The sequence below is a fragment of the Erythranthe guttata genome, chromosome 12 (genome assembly GCF_056151865.1).
Source record: "Erythranthe guttata isolate IM_541 chromosome 12, IM_541, whole genome shotgun sequence".
NCBI lineage: Eukaryota > Viridiplantae > Streptophyta > Magnoliopsida > Lamiales > Phrymaceae > Erythranthe > Erythranthe guttata.
Genome location: NC_142544.1, coordinates 20,270,819 through 20,290,102, shown reverse-complemented (window position 1 = coordinate 20,290,102; position 19,284 = coordinate 20,270,819). Strand labels below are relative to the sequence as shown.

At 35.4% G+C, this 19,284-nt stretch overlaps 3 protein-coding genes and 2 long non-coding RNA genes across 9 annotated transcripts; 1 reads left to right on the top strand and 4 right to left on the bottom strand.

Moving 5' to 3' along the window:
• Positions 1 to 2,172: 2,172 nt before the first annotated feature.
• LOC105970043 (pectin acetylesterase 5) lies at positions 2,173 to 7,245 on the bottom strand. Of its 2 annotated transcripts, none has more exons than XM_088827085.1 (13): positions 6,674 to 7,245; positions 6,478 to 6,560; positions 5,890 to 6,019; positions 5,321 to 5,403; positions 5,106 to 5,195; positions 4,576 to 4,700; positions 4,092 to 4,152; positions 3,872 to 3,925; positions 3,691 to 3,768; positions 3,482 to 3,587; positions 3,168 to 3,313; positions 2,656 to 2,795; positions 2,173 to 2,372 (listed from the first exon to the last, which is right to left on the bottom strand). In XM_088827085.1, exons 1-12 carry the CDS (start codon positions 6,921 to 6,923, stop codon positions 2,682 to 2,684), a joined length of 1,320 nt encoding a protein of 439 aa, XP_088683211.1. In that variant the 5' UTR covers positions 6,924 to 7,245; the 3' UTR covers positions 2,173 to 2,372; positions 2,656 to 2,681. The 2 variants fall into 2 exon arrangements, with proteins under 2 accessions (XP_088683211.1, XP_012850275.2); XM_012994821.2 differs by having other exon boundaries at positions 2,173 to 2,528; positions 2,668 to 2,795; positions 6,674 to 7,200.
• A 93-nt stretch (positions 7,246 to 7,338) lies between these two features.
• LOC105970045 (actin-like) lies at positions 7,339 to 10,342 on the bottom strand. Of its 4 annotated transcripts, none has more exons than XM_088827086.1 (5): positions 9,954 to 10,342; positions 9,080 to 9,151; positions 8,569 to 8,962; positions 7,757 to 8,370; positions 7,339 to 7,661 (listed from the first exon to the last, which is right to left on the bottom strand). In XM_088827086.1, the coding sequence occupies exons 2-5, from the start codon at positions 9,137 to 9,139 to the stop codon at positions 7,596 to 7,598; spliced, it is 1,134 nt and encodes a 377-aa protein (XP_088683212.1). In that variant the 5' UTR covers positions 9,140 to 9,151; positions 9,954 to 10,342; the 3' UTR covers positions 7,339 to 7,595. The 4 variants fall into 4 exon arrangements, with proteins under 4 accessions (XP_088683212.1, XP_088683214.1, XP_088683213.1 ...); XM_088827088.1 differs by having other exon boundaries at positions 9,877 to 10,075; XM_088827087.1 differs by having other exon boundaries at positions 9,895 to 9,984.
• A 666-nt stretch (positions 10,343 to 11,008) lies between these two features.
• LOC148766709 (uncharacterized) lies at positions 11,009 to 12,140 on the bottom strand. Its single transcript, XR_016035035.1, has 2 exons — positions 12,003 to 12,140; positions 11,009 to 11,249 (listed from the first exon to the last, which is right to left on the bottom strand). It is a non-coding gene; the product is annotated as an uncharacterized LOC148766709 (long non-coding RNA).
• On the top strand, positions 11,659 to 15,816 carry LOC105969927 (uncharacterized). Its single transcript, XM_088827084.1, has 7 exons — positions 11,659 to 13,641; positions 13,814 to 13,904; positions 14,024 to 14,181; positions 14,471 to 14,522; positions 14,608 to 14,717; positions 14,794 to 14,887; positions 14,990 to 15,816. Exons 1-7 carry the CDS (start codon positions 11,968 to 11,970, stop codon positions 15,700 to 15,702), a joined length of 2,892 nt encoding a protein of 963 aa, XP_088683210.1. The 5' UTR covers positions 11,659 to 11,967; the 3' UTR covers positions 15,703 to 15,816.
• Positions 13,341 to 16,322, bottom strand: LOC148766708 (uncharacterized). The gene is made up of 3 exons (XR_016035034.1): positions 16,010 to 16,322; positions 14,108 to 14,212; positions 13,341 to 13,480 (listed from the first exon to the last, which is right to left on the bottom strand). It is a non-coding gene; the product is annotated as an uncharacterized LOC148766708 (long non-coding RNA).
• Between the last annotated feature and the right edge of the window lie 2,962 nt (positions 16,323 to 19,284).

Below are 19,284 nucleotides of genomic sequence, written 5' to 3'. Positions count from 1 at the left end.
AATTTTAGTTTGTAAAGGGGAGAAATACTTCTTGTTTATTTGGCAAATTCGAGAACAATTTTTTTTTCCGATGAAACGAAATACAATTCTCGAATTTACACGAGAGTGTAAGTTTACATAGTTGATATATCATATATATGATTGGCTGCATGTTCCTTCATTTCTTCATAAAAATATTTAATTTTACGGTGAATACTTCAATTTTAATCGAGGGAAAAAGCTTAAAGGTGAACGTCATAAAGAAGAGTGGGATATGAATAATGTTAGGCATGGGCTGGATGGTAATTTTACCCATTCGCATACAATTTTGGCCCAACTGGAGTGTATCATGAGCACGTAGCCATGCAATAAACCACTAAGAATTGCCGGTTGACTTTTGCTTATTGACACGGACGCGCGTGAGAAAACAACTTATCTGATTTTCCAAGTTAGTAGTAATTGGTATTATCTTATAAATAAAAGAAAGAAACGCTAGGGCAACCCTAAGAAACCCTAATGTCATATTTGTAATTGTTTTTCAATTTTTATCAAATTTTTATCTCCTTAATATTATTTTAAATATTATTTTCGAATTTTATCATATTTGTATCCCCTAAATATTATTTTAAATATTATTTTTTATTTTTATCAGATTTTTGTCTCCTTAATATTATTTTTTATTTTTATCAAATTTTTATCTCCTAAATATTATTATAAATAATATTTTTTTAATTTTATCAATTTTATATCTCCTAACTATAATTTTAAATATAATTTTCAAATTTTAGCAGATTTTTATCTCCTAAATATTATTTTCGAATTTTATCAAAGTTATATCTCCTAAATAATATTTTTAAATATTTTTTTCGAGTTTTATCATGTTTTTATTAGTTTTTTATCTCCTAAATATTAATTTTGTTTTTTATTAGATTATTGTCTCCTAAACATTATTTTCGATTTTTATCAAATTTTTATCTCTTAAATATTATTTTAAATAATAATTTTGATTTTAATCATATTTTATCTCCTAAATATTATTCTAATTATTATTTTCGTATTTTATCAATTTTTATCTCATTAACATTATTTGAAATATTATTTTCGATTTTTATCCAATTTTTATCTTCTAACTATTATTTTAAATTTTATTTTCGATTTTTATCAGATTTTTATCTCCTAAATATTATTTTTTGATTTTTTTATCAAATTTTTATCTCCTAAATATTATTTTAAATATTATTATCGATTTTCATCAAATTCTCCTAGATATTATTTATAATAATCTGATTTTCGATTTTTACAGAAAAGGGTAAATAAATCTGATTTTCATCCCTAGCGAATTTTGTGACATCGTTTTACATAATGTCTGCAACATTTGAATTTTATTTCTTCCCTACCTAAGGCTTCTTCTTTTGGTAACCCGACTTTAGATTTTGTTTTTTATCTTCTTCATCCTATTGACTGTGTGACAATTAGTTTACATCTTTTTCCATCATGGCTTATATGTAATTTCATTTTGTTAAATTATGTGTTTCATTAATTTATACCAAAGTTTTCAAATTTTATGTATAGCAATTATTTCATTTTATATGTTATTGGACATGTTATTGGACATGTTATTGAAATGGATCATTTGAGAGAATTAACCAAAAATGGGCGGGGCCACAAGCTATTGGAAGTCGACCTTCAAGACTTATTGTTTGTATGCGATATTTAATTTATTGTTTATATTTATTTTTGTTTCTTAATTTTCCAATTGTTAATTCCAGTGGCAAAAAAGCCTGAAAATGAGGCAGTGGAGAAGGGGTTAGTTCCGATGCAAGATGTATAGATGGCCTTTTATGTTGTCGATAGTTTAGTTTTGATTATGTTAACTAAGTTATTAAATCTAATTACTTTTAAGCTCAACATGAAAGACATAGTTGATGATTTTATTCCTGGTTCAAATTTTCAATCTACTGGTATTAGCTGATTCAATTCATTTGGAAAATTATTCAACAGTAAAGTTAAATTTTTTTTTTTGTGTGTAGTATACTTAATGATGCTCCAGTATAATAGAATTTTGATCATACGATACATCAAACGTTTGTTTATATTCTTACAACATCAAAACAATGCAATTTGTTGTCCCGTGCATCGCACGGGTACAATTACTAGTTACTATTAATTTACTATTTGTTTTGGCAATAAGTATTAAATTGTCAAGTCGATATATAATGTTTTTCTTATTCCAAAAATAGAGCCAAACAGCCAGATTAAAACTGACCCACCACCAGCAAGTATACAACTGTCACTACGTACGTACCAGAATTTACGATCAATACTGAAATGACGTCACCTCCAACTGGCCAAAGAAAGAAAAAAAACACACCTTGAATTGAATATCATCAATCCTGCAAGTCAGGAATTCGGCTGTTATTTCTCATGTTGGATTTTTTTAGCCCAAAAGAATTTATCAAGAATTCGGTCTATTAGTCCATTTCTACTTGGGGCAGTCTAAGCGAAACAAATGGCCCACGTGCACACAAAGCCCGTTTGTCTGGATTAAACTGAAAAAAAAAAGCAAGTTTATAAACAGTGTTGAAGAAAGTCACTTTTATGAGCCAAAATAAAATATGATAGCAACCTACATATATATATATATATATATATATATATATATATATATATATATATATATATATATACTGATCTTCGTCGTGTCACCCAAAAGTGAGATCTCTATGATAGCAAGTGGGATTGCAGGGAAATGGACAGTCAATATGCACTGATTCTCCTCTTCTAAAGTACCAATCACCTACTGCTTCTGCAACTGTCTGTTTCGAAAAAACAATAATGGGATTGATTAAGTTGTAGAAAATAAAAATTAATTTGGGCTGATTTCCCTTCTTTTTCGATCAGTTTAGTAAGAAAATGTGTCCCAAAACTCGAGCATTAGAATATGAATCAAAAAACCCGTAGTGAATGCATTGACTCAAACTCTCTTCACAGCTATCTAGACATAACTTGTGGGCACAAGCTAGAGGTTAGATTAGTCTGCACTGTACTTCTACTTAAATTTCAAATTTTGATGTCCGAGCTAATTGTATATTTATAAGTTATAACTACCGCTCAAGTTTGAAATTAAAAAAATGCTAAACAAAATTTGACTTGAATAGGCATGCAAATTATTTATAATCAGAACTTACTTTATTGTTGATTCTAGGAGAAGTGGGCGAATGCCATGTCCCAGCTGCCCATGTCTGGCAATGGACAAAACAAGAATTGACAAATAGTCCCCCTTTCGGATTTTGTCTAAATTTCTGGAGTGTCGTGAGCAATGAATTTCTGAAACCTGCATGCATGAAAACATATTATTTGGCATTACAAATGATGAATGTACAGTGAATGGAGGAAGAGGAATTTAATTTTCTCAAATGGGAAATCCCAGGTAATTCTGATCATCAAAAATATGATTATATTACATGTGATGAATACAAGACATGCCATATCTAAATAATACCATGAAGCACATTTAGTTGTTTGGAATCACAATTCAAAATATTTAGCTTGCACCGGATCCAGCTGCTATTGCGGTCCGATGAATCAGGCACCAAAATATTTGCTATCTGGAACAAGTTATAAGAAATGTTTATATGTATATATAATGTGTGTATGTATCTCTTTTTTGATATTATCAATGTTTATAAGATAGCATGAAATGGAAGATACCTGCCAAAAATCATATGCGGGTTGAACAAGGAAAACCGGGGTCTTTATATTTGCTATAAATTCTTGAGGGAAGAAACACTGGCACTGGAATCAAGAATACGCAACCAAAAGTGAGCAATGAAGAAATTTTTTATATAATATCCAAGAAAGGAGAAAAGCATTCACAAAAAAGAAAAAGCACCTTAGAAGGTTCAGATCTGGCAACACAATCACGGTTCAAACTTTTAGCTACACCCTACAATTAGGTGAAGAAAGCATGAATTGTTAATTGTATTTCCAGTTGTAGCAAAAAAAAATTTACAATTCATTGAGAAAATCAAATAAAAAGACAGTGAAGAGACATCTAAAGGGAATTTTAAAGGGAAATTTGCAAGAAATTTGTTTATGATGTTTTAAGAAACCTGGTTATGTACAACGCCATGATAAAAGGATTCTATGGTGGGTTTTCCAGCAATATCTTTCCTGTCCAAAGAAAACAAATCACATCTCAGTTTAAATAGGACAACAAATACAATTACGATTATTACAGTTCTTAACCAAACATTATCTTAAGTTCAAACTGCCTTGTGCCTTTAATTGTAACGAATCCCAGAAGTCATACGCATCTTGTTTAGCATGTTGGTTACTCTGATATGACTACATTTTACTTGTCCAACATTAAGTGAGCTAAAGTAAAAACGAAATACGCTTTGCAAGAAAATCCACTGCAGAAATTTCGGAAAACACTCTAAAGGAAAATTGTGCATGAAAGAAACATAAAGAAAAACCACATATATCAGGAGGTAATCTAAAATTAAGTTTGGCCGATATTTCTTTCTGAGGGAGAGATCAGTTGAAGATAAACCAGATAATACAGTCAAATAGAGGGTGAGGTAAAACACATACTCATTAAGAAAAAAACTTGCATCGGCAAGGCACTTGACATTTGTATCTTTCGGCAGAAGATCCCGAAAGTCATCACAGTGTATGAGTGTGGCCAAACCACCAGCAGAGCATCCTGTCAGAAAGGCCTGTAAAGTTGTCGAATGCACATGTAAGGACCTAATATTAAACATTTGGGAATAATGCAGACTTTCAGCAAACATAAATAAATACGTATACTGTCTCTTTGGCACCAGGATAAAATTCACTTCATCTCTAGATGAACCTATTCATCAATATCAATGATATCATGTAGGAAAGATAAGATAAAATGGAACTCATGTATGGAGTTGATGATAACATAACTGCAAAATGAAAATGGTTAAAAGATTGAAATTTGATTCACTCAAAATAGTAAGTGGAAATGATAAATACTCTCATGTCAATCATATCATTTGTCCTAAAATAAATAACGACTAAAACATAAAATGATGAACTTTACTGCTTACCTACAAAAAAGAAGAAAACACGGAGAGAGAATACAGCTCATCTACCTCTTTAGCTTTAGACATCCCAATTGACAATATCTCATCCATAAGCGTGTCCCAGATAAGCTGACCTCTAAAGAAAATTTTAGTTCCATTCTGAGGCATAGATGAATGGGAATATATTCAAATTACCGTCATCACATTATCTTGTTGTCACAAAGGCATGCTAGAGAAGTGCACCAACATTATATCGAATTTGAAGTTAAATTTGCGGGACTTACATTATTAGGCTCACTCTCTGGGTGACTGGAAAATGAGGATCCATCACAATACCTTATTTTCACCTTGTTCCAGTTGAAAAAATCTGAAGATGCCCAAACAATAAATAACTGAAGAAATGAATATTGAATTTTGTATCACCCCAACATAGATAAATCTACAAAATCACATCTCCACTAGAGATTCTTTTGGCAGTGTAAACCAAGGAAGATATATAACTCAGTTACATTTATTCCTTCGCTTAGCAAGTAAATAATTCATGTATTCTTTGCAAGTTACACCTATTTGCATTGACAAGAAATCTTCCAGAGAATAAAAACTTGTAAAGATCTTCAACCGAAAACAGGAATCATAAATTATGTAAACTACTATATGGCAAACCGTGTAATTTGTATGTTGAAGGAGACATGCTAATGCAATGTTCATGAAATAGCCAAATCACTAAGTTGTGGTAACGGATAAACATGCAATGCTAAGCACATATAAATAAAGTTCCAAATGAGAAGAACAAATAAATAAAGAATTGTGCACTCATATTTTAGGATAGGGTGCCCGATTATGATTTACATACCGGGATTCTGAAGTGGGTCATGGCTCAGAATTCCAAAAAATTGAACTCGATGTTCCATGTAGGTTGATGAACCTAAGCTCGTCTTCTTCCGAGAAGAACATGACGATACAGTGTTGCACCATCCTCCACCCTATATAACAATTGGAGTATATAATAAGTATTTAATCCACCACTGCAGAAAATCAGTAACTCTCAACAGTTATCCCAGAAGATCACCAGCTAGGACGAGATCTAATTTATCAAGGGCATTGTTGATACAATTGTAGTATCCTCCATATCATCTTACTTACAGCAAATAACCTAGCAGATGTCTTTAAAGAATCTAACACGAATATCATTCTGAAGAAACTCAAGTTTAGAATTGTTATTATATCTATTATCGATAACTTGGAATACAATATTTAGAGCAGCTGAGAATTAAATGAATCGGATTTTTCCCAACATAAGCGAATAACCAAAACGATATTTGCAGTTTGATGTTAATAACAAATAAATGTATGGAAGATCAGAATAAAAAATAAGAGGGACTAATTTGCACTTTAATTCATATTTTAGGGCATTTAGTAAGTAAATCAGTAAAGAGGAAACCTCAACATGGAGAAGCCAACTGTCAGAGCCAGATCCAAAGCCTCTTTGTATATGATACCCAGGCAAACTCCCATCCAAACAAACTGCAAGTATTCCGCAGTGAATCAAACACATATATGAGTACTAATATGAAACAATTACATTTCCTTTTGAATTGAAATTAGAAAACGATAAACAGAGATAGACAGATTGTTACACGCGGACTTTTCCTGTGCTTTGGATGAAGGCGTGAATGGCACCCACTCGGAAGCTCCTGAATTCGTATTTGTATCCGTTAATGTACGCGAGAACGAGATTCTAGGGAAGATGAGAAGAAAAACAGAGAATGCGGCGGCAGCAGCGGCGGCGGCGATGGTCCAGTGACGTTTTGATAATTGACGCCACCACCGCCATGGAAAGCCTCCGTCGGCGGCGGAACGAGGAAGCCTGAGCTGGTTAGCAGGCATCGGATGAGATCTAGCGATTATAATTGCAGAATCTCAATCGACGAATAGCCGTAGTGTGGTGGCTAGTGGAGATCGTACCTCACTCTAACTTCAGACGACTCCATTTTTATATCAGTTGATTAAGATTTGGAGGAAAAGGGGAAGAACAATCATGCTGGTAAACTGTAGTGTGTTCCTCGCCACAGCGGGAAATAATAAACGTAGTTATTTAATTTCGGTAATTTCATTAAAACGAATTGGAAGTTTTTGATTTGGCAATCTTTATTGGCGTTTTTTGGAATTAGGGTTTGCACTTTCCCATCTCAATTTCTTTTTCTTCAATATTGGAATTTTGGAAAATGTGAAAATACTAATTTACCCTTTATTTCTAATTGAAGTGTAAACAACAAAAAAACAGAGAAAAAGAAGAAACAAATCAAATAAAATACGATCTACTTATACTTTATTAGCAAAACAAACTCAAGTATGCAAGAAATCCTTGAAGGAAAAAACAAAACAAAAGAACAAACACAGACAACACTGCTTAATTTCGCTGCAGACACGAAAACCAACGAACGAATAGATAAAAAAAATTCTATAGTCGGAAAATCACAGAACCGGTGGTAGTACTAGAGGTAGCATTCTCATCCCAGAGCTGAGCAATAATTAGGATACTGACAAAAATGCTTCTGCTTAGAAACATTTCCTATGAACAATCGACGGTCCAGATTCATCGTACTCGGACTTCGCTATCCACATCTGCAAACAATTAGAACAACAACAATCAGAATTCAGACAAGTGAATGTTTTGTTTAGATATTAAAGAAAAACAAAAAAACAAGAAAGAAACATGCCTGCTGGAAGGTACTGAGGGAGGCTAAGATAGAACCACCAATCCAAACACTGTACTTCCTCTCAGGCGGAGCCACCACCTTAATCTTCATGCTGCTAGGAGCCAATGCAGTGATCTCCTTGCTCATTCTATCAGCAATGCCAGCAAACATGGTGGACCCACCACTGAGTACAATGTTGCCATACAGATCCTTCCTAATATCCACGTCACATTTCATGATCGAGTTGTACGTGGTCTCGTGTATACCAGCAGCTTCCATTCCGATCATAGACGGCTGGAAGAGGACCTCAGGGCAACGGAAACGCTCGTTTCCGATAGTGATGACCTGTCCGTCTGGCAGTTCAAAGTTCTTCTCGACGCCAGAGCTTGTCTTTGCAGTCTCCATTTCTTGCTCGAAATCGAGGGCAATGTACGCCAGCTTCTCTTTCATGTCCCTCACAATTTCCTTCTCAGCTGAGGTGGTGAAACTGTACCCACGCTCGGTGAGGATTTTCGCCAGCTGGTCCGTGAGGTCACGCCCAGCAAGGTCGAGACGGAGAATAGCATGGGGGAGAGAGTACCCTTCGTAAATCGGAACTGTGTGGCTCACACCATCACCTGAGTCCATCACAATACCTGCACCGAAAGCCATAGGATAAGCAAGGACATGGTTTCATCAAGAATGCCAACAGCTATCTAGAATAAGGTTTTGAACTTAATAGAAGTGTTAACATATAGCTTTGTCATCCTCCAATTTTTCCCATTTCTATATTCAACCATGATAAAAAAAAAAAAAAAAAAAAAAAAAAAAAAAAAAAAATCGGATCAACTTACCAGTAGTGCGACCACTGGCATAGAGGGAGAGAACAGCCTGGATAGCAACATACACAGCGGGGGAATTGAAAGTCTCGAACATGATCTGAGTCATCTTTTCACGATTAGCCTTGGGATTGAGAGGTGCTTCAGTGAGAAGAACAGGATGCTCCTCTGGAGCAACACGGAGTTCATTATAGAAAGTGTGATGCCAAATCTTCTCCATGTCATCCCAATTGTTAACAATACCATGTTCAATTGGGTACTTGAGAGAGAGAATACCCCTCTTCGACTGGGCCTCGTCCCCAACATATGCATCTTTCTGCCCCATTCCAACCATCACACCTGTGTGACGTGGGCGACCGATAATGCTAGGGAACACGGCTCTCGGAGCATCATCTCCAGCAAATCCAGCCTAAAACATCACAATTCAACCAACAATACGAACATTGAGAATAGAGTCAGATCTTAATCGAAGGGGGGTAAATTACTAAGGAATCGATGATCTTTGTTGAAACAACTTTTTTTTTACCTTGACCATTCCTGTTCCATTGTCACAAACAAGGGGTTGAATATCCTCGCCGTCAGCCATTTAGTTGTTGAGCTGGCAAAGAAACACAAAAATCATCAAGATTTTCAATCACGATTCATGAGTAACAGTAGTTATGATATTTTATTTGGTATACTCTGTCAAATGAATCGGATCTTTGTATAGAAAAAAACAATTATACAATAACAGCTTCCGCTGGTTAGTAGCTGTAACTAATTTCGATCTATCATAGATAGATGGATAGATCGTGAGACAACTATCATATCAGATGAAAAATGTACGCTAATCATTTCCATTTCTAGACACGCGTAATAATTGCAATCCTTCTTCTTTTTTAACTGAAAATGAAATTATGCACCAATCGGATCCTTGAGTTGTACCTTCCAATCATACATGCAGTTAGTAACAATATATATCATTCAAAAATTTGATATATCAAACGACGAACGGCAATTCTTCAATCAAACAGATGAATCGATGAAACTCAAATCAGAACAGCAAACAGAGTAGGGGAAAGGAGAAAAGGATGAACATTCGAAAGGTCAAAATTCACAAATCACAAGTAATATAATATAAATCTCAATTGCCAGCGATCAGCTGCTCGTACGATCGACCGATCGATCATCTGATCAAAGATCTCATACATACATACATGCATATACATACATAGATACATACATCGAGCAGCACACATTTATACTGCAGGATCAAATCAACAAACAAAAACAAAAGGAAAATGAAAATGCCGATCGATTAGACAAAACAAAGTGAGTGCATACTTTTTTTTTTCTACGTACAGGCAAAAAGAAGAAGACGAACAATCGGAAATTGAGAGATTGGGGGAGAATTTCTTCACCTTAATTTTTCTAGGGAGAAATGGATTAATAATAATAATGGATCGAATGACGACGACGCGTATTTCGAGAAATGGGAGGATGTTTCTGTTGTTCCCAGAGTTGAGCGCCTCACGTTTCAAATAAATGGAGCAGAGAAAACGAGCGAACTGAAATGCAGATGTCAACGAAATGAAATTCACCTTTAAATGCACCTCGAATCGCGCTTTGTCTCCGATTGACTCGTGCAATTTGTGTACATGAATGTTTTTAGGATTATTTTCTTTTTTTAATTGGGTAATTTTATTTTTTAATACGGTAATTTTATTTTAATTTCACGTTCCCCCCCTCACCTTTATCATAATATCAACACCGTCTGCTTAGCGTCATTTTAGTTACCACTCAAATTCTTATACAGTTAAGTGTAATTGGCACTAGCGGTAAATAGGTAATACATTATTGGTCTTTTTTTTTTATTAGTAATAATATATATTATTGGTCGATAACATTAAATTCAACTTAGTTCATAATAATTAAATATTATTATACAATAAAGTTATCAGTAATAGTAGTAATAATAAGTGATCGAATCTTCAAAGAGAAGTTCATATGTATATGCCCTTTTACTCCAAGAAAACATCCACGGCCTTTTCTTTTCCTTCACTCTTTATTTTGCATTTTGCGAAATAATTTTTATATTTAATAGAAAAAATATTATATAAAAAAATCATTACATTGATCAACTTGCCCAGCAAATTCTCAAGTAAAATATTAATATGTGGCCAATTAATTTATCCTAGAAAGAAAGCCTTTACAATGTCAACGGGTTATCAATTACAGACTCACCCACGTCAGAAAATCCATGTTAATTTTATCAAGAAACTCAAATCCGAATTTAAAGAAAATCTTGATAATAATACTAATCATCAAAGGGGAGTAAGTATAAATATTATTGTTAATGTTCATAATGAAGGGGAGAACTTCGTGGCAACTGAGTTTATCCTATACTACATCGGGTGAGATACACCGAGTAGATCTTTATCATTCGTATACGTACACCCACATTAATGTTTGTAGATCAACGGTAAAAAATCACCCAGTGTAATAACATGACTACTGTTTCTCATCTTTAAATCATAAATTTAAATAACTATGTTTAAATCATAAATTTAAATAACTGAAGAGGCAAACATCACCGGCATGTCACCGGAGCATCGAAATTTGATATGTCGATTGTGGTTGACTTAATTTCCTTGCCCATAACTCCGGATAATTTAGAGGGCCAGAAAACAAAGAAAAGCTCCAAGAGATAATGAAATCTGCTAATTACAGAATATACCAAATTAATAAACAATAATACGATTTGCCATCCCCACTTAAGCATAATTGACTTGAGGCTAAATAATATTATATTATACAATCATTTTGTTATTATTACAGTATATATCACAAGAAATTACATACAAATACGTGGATATGTATGTATGTATATATGTGAAGAATGGGTCTTAAACAGAATTCTGAGTTGCATACGACTAGCGCTATACCTACCTAATTAATTAAGGGCACTCCGCACTTTCAAGAAAAAGAAAACTTAAGTCAGATATTAAACATTGATTGAGGCAAATATGAATGGAACGTCACAATAAATGTTATTATATAACTATTTATTAAAGATAAAAATAATTAAATATAATATAAAGCAGAGTAAATGCATGGATGTAATTATTGGCATATAGACGTGAAGAGAGGTAAGAGTAGTGATGACCATTATTGACCATTTCTTTCTTATTTCCTAATTTTGTTTTGTTTAGGACAAATGTAACGCCTTATTTTTAATGTTCCTTGTTTTCCTCCCCTCCACTTCTCCCCTTTCCAGCCACTGCTCTCTCTTTTCCTCAACATTCACCAAAATTCTTGATTTTTTTTTTCTTTCGTTTCCAATCTTCCCAAGAAACACACACACACACACACACACATTAATTTCTTGTCTGTTTCCATATCCACGATTTCAAAAATCTGTCAAGTTTGTTACACATGCAATGTGCAACGATGAATCGAAGGACACTAACCATGAATTGGGATGGTCTCGGAGAAGACGATGACGATGATCGTTTCTTCGAATCCCGCGAGAGAATATCCTCAGTGGTCCCACTCGATTTGGCTTCTTCTGGATCGGACGAGGATGAGGATTTCGAGGATAGTCGGATGTCTTTCGTTTCGGCTATCTCTTCAGCCACGATCAAAAGCATCCGGTCCGTGGATTCAAGTGCAAAATCTTCTTCAATAATGGGTGGCTACGATATGTGGATGTCTGAGCCAGGTGATATTCGTGAGAGGCGAAAACGCCTCTTTCAAGACATGGGCCTTTCCAGCACAAAGGATATGCTCAGGCTTGCTAGCTCCAAGATTGTCGGAGCAGTTTCGAGAAAACACCATGATAATAATAATGGCCAGGTTTCCATAAAGCCCGATTCTTCTACCACAGTAAAGCTCGATTTTTCGTCTCCTTCTCCTTCTAGTACAGCAAATGTCGGTACTTCTTCTCCAGAAAAGGAATCAAGAAAAGAGGAGCCTTCTTCTTCACCGTTGGATTCACATCCGACGGCAGTTGTGCTTGTACGGTCGAGATCGGATAGTGACATAGATGCCTTTTCTGCAAGAACGAAGCAAAGGAAAGAAGAATTAATCGGGCCTGTATCGAAACAAAGACTCACTAGAACATCTTCAGGCCTAGCTATACCTACCACTGGTGTGTGTCAATACTCTAACGCTGTTAGAATATCCCCAGACAGAGCGAAAAGCAGATTATTGAATCCAAACAATGATGTGCTACAGTCTGTGGTGCCGGACGGTGCGTTTGGTTCGTTCTTCCTGATAAAGAATTTGGACACTGGAAAGGAGTTTATTGTTAAAGAGTATAACGAACAGGGCATGTGGAATAAGCTCAGTGATGTTCAGACAGGGAAGCAACTTACAATGGAGGAATTCGAGAAGTCGGTTGGATATTCACCGGTTGTCAAGGAATTGATGCGCAGGCAGAATGTGGGAGGAAATAGTCATGACGATGGGAGGAAAATCAACAACAACTCGTATTTTTCAAAGAGTTTCAGAAATAGCAAGAGAAAGGGAGCTGCAATTTTGAAGAATATCAAAGGCGTGGCAACTTCGATGAGCGGATTAAACAAAGAACAAGAGCATTCTTTTCCAGAAGAACAGACAGCTCCTCCTCCTCCTCCTAAGGCTACATCGGAATGGGTAAAAGCTCGTCAGCATGGGAAATCATACAAAGAATTTACGGCACTGCATATGTCTCAAGAAATACTAGCGCACGAGGGTTCTATATGGGCTATTAGATTCAGCTGTGACGCACGTTTTCTAGCAAGTGCAGGTGAAGATAAAGTGATTCATGTGTGGGAAGTGCAGGAATGTGACGTGCTGTCGGCAAGATCAGGCGATGATTTGAGTTCGGCCGGTGGCACACCTGTTCATCCGATGGCTGGGATTGCTTCAGACCGTCCTCCACTTGCGGAAATAATACCTATGCCATCTGAAAGGAAGAAAAAGGGTAAAAATAACAAAAAGAAAGGCAACTCAATCCCGGACTATGTAAATGTGCCAGATACTGTTTTTGCTCTTTCAGAGAAACCAGTATTCACTTTCAAAGGTCATCAAGATCATGTCCTGGATCTCTCGTGGTCGACATCACAGGTCAGCTTCTTGCAAATTTAGCTTAATCATGGGAAAGTTGTGGCTTAGTCATTTTATTTTATATAATTCCTAAATTCCTAAATAAATGAAAGAGTTCAATGTATTTCTTTATGAATAGTATGAACATAATTGGTTTTCAGAAACAGTTGACTAAGTCAGATATTATTCGCAGCTATTGCTTTCATCTTCAATGGATAAGACGGTTAGGATGTGGGATCTGGAAACAAAGAGCTGTCTGAAGATGTTTGCACACAATGACTATGGTGAGATGCCAAATTATACTGCAGTTACTCAGTCATCAATCGCTTAAAAGTGGTATGATAAGTCTCTTTACTTGCATGGATCATTATTTATGCCTAATGAGTCTATGATGATATGGCAGTAACTTGCATACAGTTCAATCCAGTAGATGACAACTACTTTATGAGCGGCTCACTAGATGGAAAGGTTCGAATTTGGAATATACCTGCTCGTAAGGTTGTTGACTGGACAGATCTTCATGAAATGGTTACTGCTGCTAGCTACACTCCCGATGGTCAGGTAGCCCAGATGAAATTCTTTAAAAATAAATCTGCAATAAAGATTTCTATGAATAAGCTACTTTTGTGTTGATTAGATCTTTTATAATAAACTCTGACCAACACATGCATGTTTAGTGTCTTTAGTAGTTTACTTAGCTTCAGAAAAATCAAGTAGGAATCATTTCAATCTCTGCTAAGTTAGTTCGTCTAGAAGAACAAATAACATTAGAATGAGAAAGAAAATGCAATCCTTGATCAAATAAGTGACGAAAACATTGTTCTGATTTCATTTATTTCCATCTTTGAAGGGTGCTATTATTGGTTCTCATCAAGGGATCTGTCGAACTTATAGCATTGATGGTAAGAACGTCTTCCAACTGCAAGGTTTTCGATACTCTTTTTAACACTAGTAATACCTTATTCTGAGTGTGCTTTTATATCCTAGATTGCAAACTGGAACACCTCAGTGATATCCAGTTGAAGACGAAGTCTCAAGCCAAAAAACTCCCTGGTTTTCAATCTCAAACTCAACCCAAAAAAGTCACTGGTTTTCAGGTAATCTTCAATCCACGATCTAACTCCTTCCATTCAAACCAATTCCCAAATTGTTTAATATTTACTTTACCTGCAGTATGCTCCTTGGAATCCATCTGAAGTGCTCATCACTTCCACTGATTCTCGAATTCGGATACATAATGGACCAGAGCTCGTCCAAAAATATAGAGGTATAAATTAATAATGCCACCTCTCACATACTCATTCATAACTTCACGAGGCAACGACCGGCAAACTCAAACCAATCAATTTTCCATCATTATTCATCACAGGATTTCGAAACACGGGCAGCCAGATTGCAGCTTCATTCAGTCCAGACGGAAGACACGTTATAAGCGCCAGCGAGGACTCTCAGGTCTATATATGGAAAGTCGAAGAGTCCAAAAGTCCGAGCGGTGGAAAGAGAAAAAGCAGAATCACCGTACAAGCACACGAGCACTTCCACTGTAGGGATGTATCGGTAGCAATCCCATGGCCAGGTAGCATAAAAAACGAGCCACCGGTAGTAGAAATACATTCCAAAAGACACTCAAAACGGTCAACCGCTCCACTACCACCAAATTCCAGCAGCAACTCTCCGACCCGTGAGGAAAACTTGGTGGGGACCAGTAGCAGGAGGCAATTGCCCCCTCTGCCCAAGAAGAACAACCGTTTGGAGAGGGTATCGAGCGGTGCTGATGAGGAATTCGCTCAATCCGCTCCCATAGATCCTGGAATAGGCGTGAGGGACTCTTTCGATTCATCGTCTGCATCGATTAGTTATGGTGAGTCGCCTTCCATTTCTGCTTCCGCCACTTCCCCATCGCAGTCTTGGTCAACTTCTTGGTCTTTGTTTGATGGGGGGCAAGGGGGTCACACTGTTCAAGCAACGGCATGGGGGCTAGTCATTGTGACGGCGAGCTTGGAAGGTGAGATTAGGGTTTATCAGAATTTTGGGCTGCCTCTTAAAGTCAGTCGTCAGGCGGCTAATCTCTTCAGAGATTAAGCTTCTTATTGCTTGCACTAATTTTTGTATGAACAATGTACCTAATGTAGTTCCCCTTTTTTTTTTTCTCTCTTGTGAATCTATTCAACCTAAAGCTAAAAGCATGGTTTCCATATCGTCTTGCTCAGTTTTAGAATTAACAATCTTCAAACATGTAGTTCGTTACAACAAAAATCACACACGCGCACACAGAAAATCGCATTGAGCACTCATAGAGACAAACGAATAAGCAGATTGATTTGGTTTTTTCACGGTGTGCGCACAGTAAATGAAAAAAAAAAAACCAATTAAGAGAGAAAATGTTTACCATGGTCAGACTACTGGAGTAGAATTGGCAGCAGAGAGGATCAATTGGGGATTTTCTTCATCCGCCATTGCTCCAACTGTTTCGAGCTCTCCAAATTTGAACTGCGTCAAATAAGCTCATTTGCTTCAGTTTCTCTGGAACTGTTCGCTTCTCCGAGTTAAAGTTACCTAGCTTCAACGCGCCACCCCACCACGGCGACTCAGATGGCGGTGCCACGGTGGCAGTGGTAATCATTCTGCTGAAGTTAGATCCAGAAAGTCCAGTTAGCTGAATTGGGCTGATTCAGAAAATAGCCGAATCTATTATTGGGCTCAACAATATTAACAAACAATGAACAATCTAGCCCAATCCCAACGCTGATTTCGTGGGCCTTTTAGTGTTAATTGCGCAATTAGGTGTTAACTAATGCTTTAGAACAACATTATAATGATTTAAACCGGTAAAACTTAATCAAATTGGTATTAAACACTCTTTGACGTTTAGTGAAAGGTCAAGATTCGAATCTCAATTTTCATAATGCATTAATTTATCAGTTGAAATAGACATCAATACCGAACTTTTGCATGTTTACTTTCGTATGAGTTTATAAGAATGATACGCCGCCATGGGTAATTCAACCGGTTCGGGTCAATTGATACAAGTTCCTAAGATCGAATGCTGGTTATAAGAATGATATGCCTGCACGGGTAGCTCAACTGGTTCGGGGTGTCAATTGATAGTTGGTACAAGATTCTAAAATCGAGTACTGACGGTTATAGTATACGAGTTTCAATCGTAATATACGTATGTTGGTTTTTTTGTGGGCACCAGGCTCAATTCGCTACCCAAACGAACCGTTGAGTTTATAGGAATGATAAATGAAATAAAAATTCGAAACCGAAGATAAAAATAAGCGACAAACATAAGTGCGTGGTCACGCAATCATGCATTGGAATTGGGACGGTCATGTGGATAATGCCTTGCATGCATGGTACAACGAAAACCAAATTAGTTTATAATTAATTAATCCGAAACGCGACAACCCACTTCCAAAAAGCCACATCTCCATCAACAAATTAATTATAATATTACATTTGAATTATTAATAATTAATAATACTAACTTGCTTGATGGAAAAAAAAATAGTACGACTTTATATACTAGAGTCTTTGAATAATGTTCCTTTCATACGCTTTACTAATAGGTTTGTTACTATGCATGATTTGATTGAGAAAATGAGCACCCTTTTTTATTTGGTTTATATTGTAAATAAATTTTAATTTTCATACAATCTAATAAACATGAAAAGTAGTGAATAAATTTAGTCCACATGTTTTAACTTTTTTAAAATTTAAATTAGATCATGGGTTACACGGTTAATTAATAATAGGTTTGTGGTGATTATTTATTCTATCTACTAACCCATTAAACTGTTATATTATTAGTGCTTGTTTTCTCGCTTAAGTTGCACATATAGTGAACGCATTCTAAAGTCTATAAATACAAGTCCACATTGTCAAATTTCACCATGAAATTTAGAAGAGAAAAGTGAGATTAAACTATGTGTTTCGTTATTATTAAAGGTTATCACAACTCACATAACATCTTTGATTTAATTGTTTACTACGAATTTGGGGTCATTGATTCTTTAAAAATATCAATTGAAAAGCCTCACATACATGGTATATTTTTTTGTGGAAAATAAACGGCAAACATAGGATGCTTCGAAACTCATATCTTTCGAGAAAGAATGCATAGCTTTTGGCTTTGTTGATTAAAAACTAGATAGCACCAATCATAAAAATTTAAAAAAAAATATCCCGAAAACCAGAAGCAAAAGCACGAAGAGAGAGAGAGGGGAGAAATGAAATACTTTTCAAGGACTGTACTAATAGAAGCTTGCCCCACTTGTTCCTATCTGTTCAATTCTATACTGTTTCAATTTACTGGAAATTAGATTACCGTCTCATTTCCTAAAAAAATGAAGTAATTAAATATGTGAATTTGTTTACAAATTATTACACGAGATCATCAATCGATCGAGATTTATCTAGTGCGTATTGATTGAATGTGAGATCCTTGTCAACAATATTATATTATTTAGGGTAAATTACAAAACCCCCCCACCCAGGTATGGTGAATTTACGAAAAAATCCCTCTTGTTTGGATAATTACATTTATCCCCTCAACTATGATTTTTTCTTACACCTTCACCCTTCTGGTGTCAAATCCAACATAATCATCTAGATTTCGTGGAATGTGCTCTAGTTGTACTCGTTTTGTGTAAAAGTACAGTTTCCGATGCACCACAGTCTGATATATACAAGCCAAAAAACACATATTATGATCATTTTGCTTCAAAATGTAGAGTTCGAATGGGATAAAACGGGTACAAAAGTGATAATATTCCATATAATCTCGAAGATTCCACTAAATTTGAGGAGTTGAGGGGTAGTTGTAATTATTCAAACAAGAGGGGGGTTTTCGTAATTTGACCATACCTCAGGGAGGTGGTTGTAATTTACCCTATTATTTATATATAATACTTATATATAGTATAGGTGCGTCTATTATTATGGCATAATAATGTTGATAGCGAGGCAGGTGGGACAGGAAAATTTTGAACCTGGAAAATGAATGAGGAATCAGATTCGATATATATATATATATGTGTGTGTGTGTGTGTGTGTGTGATTAATGAGGGGAATGAGAGGGGGCAACGTGAAAGACAATGACTTGTTACTACTGGGAATCTCAAACCTTCCACTTTACTAAAATTATTATGTACTGTACTATTTATTTATTTTCCATATATTACACTATCTGTGTATATATATATATACATTTGAAGAACGTTATAAAAGCAAAATTAAAGCTGCATGTTTTCTGTACACACACACAGTGTGTGTGTATTCCAAGCTAAGTGGGTGAATATATATGTATTATGTGAAGAGAATAGATGGCAAGATCTGGTTTGAATTTCCGAGCCAATTAACAATATAATTAATCTATTTCTAATTAATAATTTGAATAGCAATTATAAAGGAGGGATTGCTATTTGTTTGAATATATTAATGTGCGACCGCATAATAAACTGACACTCTTGGGATCTCTATTTTGATACTGTAATAATATATATAATCCCACAATTAATAATATGTTGGGAAAATTGGTTAAAAATTGAGTCATGAACAATTTTTTTATCAATGTTATTGTACGGTCTAATTAAGTATATAAATGAATTTTGGATTAGAACCAATTTTGTGGTGAATGAAAAATTACTAGTCCAAATATAA

Coding starts and splice junctions, on each gene's coding strand:
- LOC105970043 (XM_088827085.1), bottom strand. CDS start 6,923: ATGCCTGCTAACCAGCTCAGGCTTCCTCGTTCCGCCGCCGACGGAGGC. Junction 5,404..5,889: donor TGACCCACTTCAGAATCCCG/GTATGTAAATCA, acceptor GGGCATCTTCAG/ATTTTTTCAACTGGAACAAG. Junction 4,701..5,105: donor GGATGTCTAAAGCTAAAGAG/GTAGATGAGCTG, acceptor ACAACTTTACAG/GCCTTTCTGACAGGATGCTC.
- LOC105970045 (XM_088827086.1), bottom strand. CDS start 9,139: ATGGCTGACGGCGAGGATATTCAACCCCTTGTTTGTGACAATGGAACA. Junction 8,963..9,079: donor ATGGAACAGGAATGGTCAAG/GTAAAAAAAAAG, acceptor GTGATGTTTTAG/GCTGGATTTGCTGGAGATGA. Junction 8,371..8,568: donor TGCCAGTGGTCGCACTACTG/GTAAGTTGATCC, acceptor CTTTCGGTGCAG/GTATTGTGATGGACTCAGGT.
- LOC105969927 (XM_088827084.1), top strand. CDS start 11,968: ATGCAATGTGCAACGATGAATCGAAGGACACTAACCATGAATTGGGAT. Junction 13,642..13,813: donor TCTCGTGGTCGACATCACAG/GTCAGCTTCTTG, acceptor TATTATTCGCAG/CTATTGCTTTCATCTTCAAT. Junction 14,523..14,607: donor TCGAACTTATAGCATTGATG/GTAAGAACGTCT, acceptor TTTATATCCTAG/ATTGCAAACTGGAACACCTC.